Source organism: Oculina patagonica, chromosome 4 (genome assembly GCF_052425735.1).
Source record: "Oculina patagonica isolate OP01 chromosome 4, crgOcupat, whole genome shotgun sequence".
Taxonomy (NCBI): Eukaryota; Metazoa; Cnidaria; class Anthozoa; order Scleractinia; family Oculinidae; genus Oculina; species Oculina patagonica.
The window spans coordinates 24735363-24747456 of NC_135761.1; the positions used below are offsets into that span (position 1 = coordinate 24735363).

The 12094-nt window shown below is 37.0% G+C and overlaps 1 protein-coding gene across 2 annotated transcripts in view; it reads right to left on the reverse strand.

The window, feature by feature from the left end:
- The window catches only part of LOC144649997 (uncharacterized), an 82532-nt gene that overhangs the window by 66125 nt on the left and 4313 nt on the right, over positions 1 to 12094 (reverse strand). Inside the window, exons 3-5 of one of the 2 annotated variants that reach the window (XM_078509628.1) lie at positions 11559 to 11702; positions 10705 to 10950; positions 9313 to 9607 (exon numbers count right to left, since the gene is read on the reverse strand). In XM_078509628.1, coding sequence (XP_078365754.1) covers positions 9564 to 9607; positions 10705 to 10950; positions 11559 to 11702 — 434 coding nt within the window. In that variant the 3' untranslated portion in view covers positions 9313 to 9563. Of the gene's footprint in view, positions 1 to 9312; positions 9608 to 10704; positions 10951 to 11558; positions 11703 to 12094 lie in introns of those variants that run through there. The other variant, XM_078509629.1, reaches the window with a different exon arrangement.

Below are 12094 nucleotides of genomic sequence, written 5' to 3' on the forward strand. Positions count from 1 at the left end.
AAAAGCATGCTTCGAAAAGGACTTGGCTCCTCTTACAGTGGAATTTCTACATCATGTTATTTGTTTTTTAAAGTTGCATGTGGAAGTAAAAACAGTATCAGTAATTTGTCTTGATCGAGTCCTACTAAAAATATGGTGAACGGCTTATCTCTTCCTACTAGCCTAAAACAACTTTCTAAAAAATATGAGCTAGTTTGGGTTCTGTACTTTGTTAACTACTCTTTTTTAACAAGACCTTATAAATTTACTCCTTCCTGATCTAGTTCCATCATGTAAAATGTTGTTTGTTTCAAATTTCCGCTAAGACAGTGTAACTGCCGAAAAGCTCTATAAAGCCTCCCTCCCCCCTCAAAACCCTCTGACAGTTCAATTTTTTTCTTAACACGTTTACACTCTCTATTAACTCCACTCCCCCCCCCCCCCAACACACACACACAAACACACCGTCCGCTGAATTTTCTAAGATGGTCGTTCATGACAATTTGTAAGCAAGAAAGCAGTTAATTTTATTGTTTGTTTAAACATTTTTGGTTCTTTCTTGTCGCCATCTTTTGTTTTCGTTTAACGTTAATTTTTTATTGTTTGACTTTGTTCCAATTGACCCGGTTCAACTAGCCCTACTGTAAAGTCAAATCTGATTCCCAGGCCTTTTTTCGTTCTTTTTACTGCACTGACGGAGAAGACCCTGCAAGACCCTGGCAACGTGGTTGTAAACATCTTCACATGATCTTACCTTCGTAGGTACTTTTTCCATCAAGATTTACGTCTGCCTCAGCGACCATATCATCGATTTCTTTCTTTGTGAAGTTCGCTTTAAAAAACACTTTCATTAGGATGTCCATGTCATAGCTCGTGACAAAGCCATCGCCATTAAGGTCATGGCCGTTAAAGTAAAGCTTTAAGTCGACTTCCTCAGTAACTGGATCTACCATAACAGAGGCCATGTAGTCTTCCAGTTCAAAGTAGTTTACTAATCCATTCCCTGGAAGGAAATGAAATGGAGAACGTTTAATGAACGTAATAAGGACTGGGCATATCAGTCCAGTGACTTGATATCATAGGATATCAGGACAGTAGATCGCACTTCTGATTGGCTACTTGCGAATTTGGGTAGGTGAAGTATGGATGGAGGGGTATGGAATGGAATGGTATGGTATGGTATGGTTTGATATTTTATTTCATGCGTACTGAGATTAACCCACTGAGAAACCGCAGATTAAGTAAGTCATCACTCAAGAATTTGAGGTGTTCCGTAAAATTTGTTTTTTTTTGGGTTTTTGTTTTTTTTTTTTTTTTTTTTTTTTTTTTTTTTTTTTTTTTTTTTTTTTTTTTTTTTTTTTTTTTTTTTTTTTTTTTTTTTAATATAAATTTTTTTTATTGTCGTTCGCAAACCGATGTTAACCAATCAAATGGCTCGTGTCTTGAAGCGATTCTAACTTCAATTGTTCTTCCACCACTAAATCAAAATATAGGGAATCGTCTCCATGAAATAAAGTATTTACTACCTTAATTCAATTTTTGTTTTGAAACCCATCGCTCCATAGAGCCTCTATCACAGTGCAGGCGAATTCCTTCACCACTATCACCCGATCGCGACGTTAAAATGAAATAGGTCGAGCGACCCTGCTCTCATTATCCATTTTTTAAGAGTCATATATTCTGTAAATCAATAAAAACCTATTGTAATATAATTACAGTAAAGCTTTAGAAGCCAGATACCGTCTACTCTAGAAATTGAGCTTGATTACATTTTATGGCTAACTTTTTGTTAGAAATAGATTGGAGTATCTACAAATTGTATTACCATTGCCGTCCATTGCTTTGATCATAGTTTTAAGGTCGTCGGCCGACAGCATCTTTCCAAATTTCTTCATAACACTTTCGAGCTCTCCAAGTGTAATATTCCCATCACCATTTTCGTCAAACCTCTTGAAATATTTTTCTATTACTAATAAGGCAAGTTAAAACATACGTATTAGCTTACATGAACCTAGTTTAAAATTTTATTGGTCGTACCGCTGTTAATCTTGAAGGTTACCGATCTTGATATATTTTTAGGAGCAAATAAAGTCAGCCCGTAGGGTTTCCAATTTGACACATTAATCCTTATGCTAGAAATTCTGCAGTGAGTTCAATACACAGGTTTTGAACCATTCTTGGCTTATATTGATCAAGCTTGCTCGGTAGAAATATTCACTTTGTTCACTGTTTAGTTCATTAGAGGAATTTGGGAACCACTCATAGTAGAGAACAAAAAATAAACAAGACTAAACAAACTTAGTCAATAAAATTATAACTGGTTTTGTAACAAATAACTAAAAGTGGCTATAAGCCACTAAACTCGGAAAAGTTATTATGAAACAAGAATCGAAAACAACAAAATGACAAATAAAGGTTTCCTAATACAAATGATGTTACGGTGTCGGCTTATAGCTGAATAAATATAATAATAAATATCATAATATTATTTCAAGAAAACTGACATTAATACAATATTTCGGTTGGTGACTAAGCATGTTAATTTTATGTAATTTAACAAGAAATGTAGGTATCAGAGAAAAGGTCTCATCTCTAGAGGCCTTAAAACAATTGCACGCATTGCGTGCATATGTCTAACAGGAAACGAGTGAAGGAGTGAAGGAGTGAATTCACTTCGCCCACTACAACTCTTTTCCGAGTTAAAAATGAGCCAAAAATGCTAAACACACGTGTGCTACGCCGACAGTAGTAGCACACAGTCTTCCTCCCGACCGTAGCTGTTTTATGTTTACTTAAACGTTTTTAATGAAATACCTTTTAACTGGGCGTTGGTCAATTGCCCCCATTTTGACTTGAGCATCGGGATAAACTCTGTAAGAGATCATGAAAACTGTAATTAAGATCAATCTGTAAGTAACCATTTCTTTCCTTGTTTTAAAATAGTAGCCTTGTACACTGGGGTGACGGAGGGGGGGGGGGGAGGGGGTAAGACACTGATCAGATACATTTATGTAGTACAGTCAATTCTTTCTAAGACGGACGCCTTCGGGACCGGCCGCAGCTCTCCGTCTTAGAGAGGTGTCCGCCTTGTAGAGAGTCGAGGTAACATGACACCAGTATTGAGATAACAAAGCTAAACCTTTGCACAATGCAACTAACCTTGCTAACTAGCCTAACTGCAACAAGACAAAAATAATAAAAGGACCGTATTTGCTTGTTAACAAAAATTGAGAGCTTCTACAAACTGTAATACTGTAAGTAGAAAACGACCTCTTTAGTGTCCATACACGTAAACAGAGAAGTAATCCGGTAAGCGCCATTGTTTTTGGTTAGTAACTTGGTACACACGTATGATTAACTTTGCTTTAGGTCGATACGAAGTTTGGAAGTATTTTCAACAATAATACGTGATAAAAAACATTTCTCAAATGTCCGTTAATGATTCCAAAGTGTCCGTTGTCCGTCTTAGAGAGGTGTCCGTCTTATAGGGAGTTTGGTTAGTAAAACGACTGAAAAACGGCAGGGACCCATCACCAGGTGTCCGTCTTATGGAGGTGTCCGTCTTATAGAGGTGTCCGTTAAGAGAGAGTTGACTGTATCTGCGAGTCGTTTTCCTACATACAAGGGCATGCTCTGAAAGGGACTTGGCTTCTCCTACAATAGAATTTCCACATCATTGCGTATTTTTATTTTAGAGCTGCAAGGTATGAAGTAATATACCAAACATGAGAGGCAGTTTTTCTTCGGGATATCCAAATACCGAGAAGAGTAGAGAGCGAAGCGGAGAATTGAAATTCGAGGTGTGTGGATAGCCGCTGAAACACTGTCTCGAGTTTGCGATATGATTTATCTTCTCAATTGCAATAAAAACTACTGAGTAAATAGAGAAATAAAATCGTAAAAATCTATGCTAATTAAGACAGGGTATCCAAACCTCCTTCACGGTTATGATTTTCTTTGTTTTAAGTTGTTAGATTATTAATGACTTTGAGAAAGTACAGATTTAAACCTACATTTAAAAATGTTAGTTTCCTGAAAATAAAACCCCTTTTAACTAGATTTAAACCTCTTCATATGGTAATACCTTGAAAAGTGACTTTTCCATCAGAATTCACATCAACCTTAGCGACCATTTCATCGATGTCTTTCTTTGTGTAGTTCTTTTCATCAAACACCTTCTTTACCAGTCCCAATTCATAGCTAACAATGAAGCCATCTTTATTAAGATCAAGCGTCTTGAAATGGTGCTTTAGGTCTTTCTCAGTAATTGCGTCTTTGAGTTGGCTGTACCGGTAATCTTCAAATTCCAGAAGGTGCACCTTTCCATCCCCTGGAAGGGAATAAAAAGGAAAAAGGGTTAATGAACGGACTGGACAGTATGAATGAAATAACCAGAAAAGACTCTCATCGACATTCTCAAATAGAACTGAATCTGAGAAAGCAATTTTCTCTTATCTTCGTTTAATTTTGCAATTATTTCGTCCTTCGTCATAAAAATGCCTAGAAATTCATTTTGTTACCTTTTTATAGAATTCTAAAATTAATCCCTCATAAAAATTGAAAAAAAATCCCACATTCAAATTTTTGCCGTTCGCGGGAAAAATAAAAGTCATACCTGATAATCTCTCTATTAACCGGAAGGCTGCGCGAGACCCTTCTTTCAAAATGCCGTTTTATTTTAATAATTTTGCATATCAAAAAAAATATTGCTCTTAAGATTCAGAAGAAGGATACAATTTTCATTAGCAACTGGCCTTAGTTCTCATAGCTAACAATTTAGTTAGTAATTGAGTGGTATAGTCTCAGTAGGTAGCGTGGTACAAATTCGTGCTATTCCGGACATAAGAAAGGTGATTTCTGGAGATAGCATATAAGTTTTACCATCGCCGTCCATTGCTGTGATCATAGTTTTGAGGTCGTCGGTTGACAGCGCCTTCCCAGATTTCTTCAAAACTCTTCCGAGCTCCCCCATTGTAATATTCCCGTCTTTATTTTCGTCAAGCTTGAAGAATAAATCTACCATTTCTAACAAGTAACAATATACGTATTAGCTTACTCTTACTTAAAAAGAGAATCGCTATAATTTTATGGGCCCACAAGGTCAGCAGTGAAAATACAAATGACAAATGAAAATGTTATGTACAACTATGCTACATGCTGAACTGTGAAATAATTTGTTATTTGCCATTCTTTTTCAAAAAAGAACCCGTAGGGGGCCTAAAAAAAAAAAAATTTTAAAATTTTTTTTTAAACCCTTTAAACCCGGGGTTTTTACTGTAAGCACGCTACGGAGACTATTTTTATACAGCCAAGAGTTGAAAATTAAGGTCTGGGTGTTAGTCTCTGGCAAAGCAAGTGTACAATATCAACGTAATTCAGCTTTGAGGCGTTCAGAAGTCTTGCTATGCTGTTCAAAACAGAAGTTCTAAATATTGAACGTGTCAAACACGAAACGAAAATTTAAAAAAAACTGGGAGATACATGTATCTTTTAAGGTACGAATCCTCAGGTACGAATTTATCATTTTATAGATATGTTAGGAATTCTACCATCATACCAAAAAACTGCTCTGTGGTCATTCGCCGTTCCAGTTGTGCGAACTGAAATAGAAGGAATACAATTAGACTACGAGCATCTTTTTTCCTCTTAGCGTCAAGTGAAACAAGTCAAACGAATGAATTTCTATAGCCAAGTAGTCAAGTTACTTATATTAGCAGATTTTATTGTAGTTATGATTGTATACCACTTCTAATATAAAGCATGATCTTCAATCACGAACACATTCAATGCAAGCAAAATGCGAATGTAGAATAGCACGGGACGTGAATGCGTTCAAAGGCCCCGTTCATAACCAGTGGTTTTGTGTAGAAGGCATGGAGTAGGAGAGGAACGAAAAGGCAAGAAAAAAAGGATAGATGATTGAATGAAGAAGTTAAAAAATTTTTTTTTTTTTTTTTTTTTTTTTTTTTTTTTTTTTTTTTTTTTTTTTTTTTTTTTTTTTTTTATTTATTTTTATTTTTTAATTTTCTCCTGTATCCATTATTAGACACCATTCACATCCACTTTACATCATTCACCGTCATTGGATATCAGTATTTGCCATCAATAGACATCACTCAATAAGATATCATTCACCCTTATCAGATATCATTCAGTTTACTGTCATTAGACATCATTCACCATCAACAGATATCATTCACCATCATAAGACATCATTCTCTATTATCAGATACCATTCACTATCATTGGATGTCATTCACCATCATTTGATATCATTCACCACAGATCGTTAGTCATCATGATTATTTGTTATTTTGTTTCCTTCCCAAGCACTATAGCTATATAGGGCCGTGATTCGCACTAGCGGACAAGTTTGTAAAATGCCCTGACACTTTTGAGAAAAAAAAAAATGTCGCGACAAGTTTTTAGAAGCATTTTTAAGAGAACAAAAGAGGAAATGACTACAACAATAACTTTTCACGTGCTGCTGGCATCCAATCATCTGGCCGTTTTGGGATGGTACCTGAGGCCGCGCCTTAATTCTCAGAAAACACAGTGGCCTAATAACAAACGGGGGAGTTGTCCTGCCTTTATTCAGGACGACAGCCTCTATAAAGTTTAACAGTTTTGACAAAATGTGTCCCAGTCAAGTTGTTCGCACTTGTTTTTGCGATTGTTTTCACTAAAATCAAAAAATATATCGCCCGTGTAACGCGACCAAGTCGTGGTACAACTGCTTCTTTGTTATTATGTATTGTTGAACAAGTTTTGCGCCACATAAAACAGAGTTCGCACTTGTGCATTGCAACAGTTGACACATTAATGATGAAATCTACCAAATGTAACCAATTGCAAACTTGTCCCAAGTGCGTATTGGCTGTGAAAAAGTATCTCTGAAATTATTTGTTCCCAAATTTTGGGGTAAATTTTTCATTTTAAAAAAGCAAAGAAAATTAAGCATCGTACATCTACTATATACATCTTCATTGTCAATTGCAAGATTAAAACAACCTACTAAATAGAGCAAAATGAACATTACAAAATATGGGACAAAGTCCGACCCTATCTTAGTTTACTAGTTTGCTTGTTTTGTGATCAGGGTGTGATTTTCTTTTCACCTTTGTTTCACATATATATCTAACTTGTTTCAACAAAAGGTGCCCGGCCGGCTGAGAAAGAGGCTTGAAATTCACCAACAGCCACCCTCTCTCCCCCTGAAGTCCCCTGGCTAGACCAGGACCAGGGGAACCGAGCAGAGTGCCTAGTCCAGCCCGGTGACAGCCAAGCTGCCACAGGGCTGAAGCTGCCTGACAGTCACAAGAAAATACTCATTAAAATACCATGACCTTGCTGTGTCTGGCTAGGTCTGGTGAAAATGACACAAAAACAACTCCACTATGCCCACCCCCTAGAAAGCCAGCAATTTAACCCCTGACCCTGGGCTCCCTAGGGCTGCTAGCCTACCACTCAGCTACCCGGCACAACCTTCCAAGACGTTGCCCCCCCTCAATTTTTCTTGCGGGACTGGCTTGAAGGCCGACTAACGTCTCTACCTTTCGGCGCCGTTGCTCATTTTTTTCTTTCTCGGCGTGTTTTAAGCCATATCGCAGTGTAACGTACGTCGTCAAAAGCACTCAGGTCACTTTTCGTTGACCAGGTTTTCATAAATCCAGTTATATATAAAACGTATGATTTTTCTCCATAAATTCGTAAAGAAACGACCGTATTTATGACTTACCTCTCTTGCCAGCAAGGCTGACTTTGCGGTTTTACCTGTTCTTTTGAAGTAACGAGTACCGTTACAACTTTCTGCACTTATGTACAGAAAGGCAACCGTGAAGATACAGACTGTCCTCATGAATCGCGTCATTGTCTTCGTCACTGAGATCTTGTGATCTTTAGAGGTTAAGCTTCTGAAAACGTTGACCAACCTCCTCGAACTCGTTTGAGAATTGTGAAGCAATTAAAAATGCTCTGGCACGTTTAACAGTGCGGTCATCGTAGCCGTGGCTACAATTGATTGGCTACGTGAAATTTAAGCCAGTAGTGATTAGCTTTACTTCTTTAGAAATGATAAAATCAGTATAACCGTATCTTCTCTAACGACCCTTTCTACTACATCTTAGATAACAATTTGAAGGGATCGGATTAATTATGATTGAAATAACGTACAATTTCTTTCACATTTAAAAAAGGATACTCCGTGAAAAAACTATAAAAGCATAACATCCAGTCCATTAAATAAAAACACATAGATCTTTATTTGCTGTTTATCCTTTGATTCCTGGATTTTTAATCCAAAAAAATTGCCAGTTAATATAACCAAAACCTTTCCCTGGCTGTTGCCTCGAGAGAATTTCGCGATTAAGTAAATCAGTGGTTATACAGATAGACAGGTGGTTGCCACAGCTACCCGACTCTCACATGCTGCTCATTGTCGGCTTTTCTATGCTTACAAATATTTATATAATTCAACCAGTTCCATTCTCACAATTGCACCATTGTTTTAATGTACAGAATACGTCGCGGATTTTCTGTGAGTTACGCGCACTTTCACTGTCACGTCACGAAAACGTAAAACCAAAACTACTGAGTAAGAAAAGTCAAGAACTTAAAGTTGTCTAAAAGATAAATAAATAAACTGCTTTTGTGAGCATCAGGTCTGTACGGCATTCCGTCCTCGAGTTATTCTTCGAAATGTTCCACACAAATTTGTAGAACTCAGAATGGAAACGCCATATTTGCATCCCGCAGAAGGGCTGCTCGACACAATTTTGGCGGCCGGAACATCTATTCACTTAGTATTAAAAAGTTTTTTTTTTTTTTTTTTTTTTTTTAAGCATACGCTGTTGACAGCAATCCGGCGGCTATTTTAATGTCATGTGTTGTGCTCTACTTTAAAGACAAAGGATGCCGCTTTCGAGCTGAAAACCTTCAACAAGATATATATTTAGGACGGCTGGTAGCCAAAGGGAAGATAAAACTCAGGACCCTTGCGATTCAGTTTGGATTTTAGAATTTTGATGGCATCTCGTGAAAACAAAGAATTCAGTTTAAAATGTTGAAAATGGTACCATTATATCCAAAACATCAGGTTATTCGAGTGTAACTGGCCCACAAGTCCAGGCGCACCGCGATCCTGCAAAGAAGGGTAGCCTGGTAACGAACAAAGGAAAAAATAATTATATGCTTCTTTGTGACATACGAGCTGCTTTTGATTACGTTACTTTTTCACTCCTTGTGAAACGTTATCGCTTGTGCATGTGCATTGCATGTGCATTGTGCATTGCGTGCCGTTTATTTTCTAAGATGTTTAAAGACAAAACAAATATCTCAACATTGTAAAAGGTTTTTATTGGCTTAGAGCCCCACTGGCAATAGCTGCGAAGTCTGGTGTTTACAGAGTCGGAAGTTCACACTAAGGCTTGCAGCATATTAGTTCTACTTAAAAAAAAATGCACAAAAAAACTCTGGTGTTTACAGAGTCGGGAGTTCACACTAAGGCTTGCAGCATATTAGTTCTACTTAAAAAAAAAAAATTGCAAAAAAAAAAAAAAAAAACATTTATCCCGCTCCTGTTCTGCTCACTTCGTAACTACATGTTCAATCGTGACCAGCTGGACAAACTCTGTAAAAGATGACGAAAACAAGAATTAAAAACAATTATAGGATTATAATGGAAAAAATCAAAGTCTTCTCTTTTGTTCTCTTTTATCTTTCTTTTGCTACTCACCCTCGCGTTCTAAACTCAAAACATTTCTGAGTACAATGCACAAATCATTCGCAGGTACTCTTCCCGAAGCGTTAATATTTTTCGATCCGTTTGTATTTTACAACATTACAACATTTGGTATACAAAAGTGAACTGACTGATCAAGACGTATGGAAACCGCTGTTTTTTTTTTCAACCTGTTTTTTTAATTTTAAAGAAACGAGTTTTTACGTGGTAAAACGTGCTAAACAAATTACGCGAAGAACCATTCTTTTTTATATATAGAAACGAGCAGAGTTTAAAATCAAAATTTTGATTACCTTGCGAAAACTTTCTACAAATTTGCGGTTCGGTTTAGGGTCGTTTAAGAAACAATATAGAGCCTACCTTTAATTATAACCAAACCTAAAAATGACTCATCGTTAATTTTTATTGCAAACAGGTTATTCCGAGTCAAATTTTGTCTACATTTTACAATGATACTTGGTGTAGAGCAGTTCATTTGAAAAAGAGTTTTATTTAGGTGTTAGTTTTTGTGCAAATCAAACTCATTTCCTTTTTAAGGTGGCTCATAATAGTTTAGTCAGTTTAAAAATATCTTTAAAACAAAAACTTTCACCCTCTAGTTTTTAAGATTTTAGCCTCGCAATGTAAAATATAAGGTATCTTTGGCCATTTTGGTCGTTGCTATGGCAACGATTTATGATGTCACGGTGACTTAAATTTGTTTTTTTGGTAAAAACTTTACAACGTTGTACTAAAAGTTTAACCTCAACATTATTGGTGTAGCTGAAATAGAATGCCAAAGATGGGAATATATAAACCATTACCAGCAACCTTAAATTAAACTTTTTGCACCATGTCTCGTTCTGAAACCGAGGCAAAAAGCACGACGAAATGGCCAAAATCGTTTCAAGGTGCGTCTCTTCCTCCCTCCAGGGGGGAACATAACGGCTCTTGAAAAAAAAAATGTTAACGTTTAGTTAAATTAAAACCTCTCAAAAAGATCGTACCATCATAGCTAATTTGTCCGTCAGAATCCAAATCAGCATCTTTGATCATGTCATCGATTTCTTGCTTTGAGTAGCTCCTTCCACCATACGTGTTAATCACCAGGGCAACTTCGTCGCTAGTTATGTAGCCATTGCCATCCCTGTCAAATTTGTTAAAGTAGTACTTAAGGTCCTCAGCAGTCATTGGTTCCCCCATTTGACTGGCCATCATGTCTTCAAATTCGGAATATTCCACGTATCCATTCCCTGGAAATGAAATGGAAAACGGCTAAATTCATCTCAGTAAATGAAATTCAGATAGAAATGCCTCTAATTTGACATTTAACATTTCCCTTATCCTTGTTTGTCAAACTTTCCTCCTTTTCTTGAGAAGCTTACCCCTGGCAATCATCGACTATTTAATGTGTGTGAGAGAAATCTTATGAATGGAATGTTAGAAATAACTACTGATATGGGTACAATTAAGATTTAAAAATGGTAATTTTAAACAGTCGACCTTAAAACACCACAAAAAGGCTTTACCTCCCCTCCCCCAGCCCAAACACAATCAATCCGCCTTCTGCATGCACTTGAACTGCGATGCCGTATCCTTTCCTACTAAAACATAGAGGTAGGACCGAACGATTCCACCACAAAGAAGAAGCTTAACGTGCCTTACTATAATACCTGCCTGTCAACTTCACCACAACACAAAAAAGATCTCTATTTAACATAACTCGCCCCACTCCACCAAGGCAGTCCTCTTTAAGGCTCTCCTACCAAACAACAATACCTTTCCCATTCCTCCCTGCCACAAAATAGAGACTACCAGCTAACTGTAATACCACATCCCACGCAAGTGTGCTTTATGTTACCATTTCGGTCCACTGCTTGAATCATAGCTTTAAGGTCTTCAACTGACACCTCTTGCCCACATTGTTTCATGGCTTCACCGAGCTCCTCCACTGAAATCTGTCCATTGCCGTTCTTGTCAAATACTTTGAAGGCTGCTAATATTTCTATAAAGCAACACAAAGTACAACAACCTTCTCAGACGAGAATCTGTGAGATTAAATTGCACCAGGAAATTTTTGTGGAACGAAATGGTCTCATATTTTGGGTGTTCTTTTGACCTTATATGGTGCAATGACGTAGTAGTGGAATACATAACTTGAATTGCAAAATATTTCGGACATTAAAATTTCGGACGTTTAATTTCCGGACCCTTTTTATTTGATTTTGGACACTTCGCTGAAACATAGCTAAAGTAAATTTACGCCTACAAAACACAAATTAGACTGAAACGACATAGTTTTACTGCACCCTCAAGGTTTTACAAAAACACCGACTTGAAAATAAAACAGATACCGCATCAAGTCGTTACGTATCTCAAGCCGTGTCTCAACTAGAG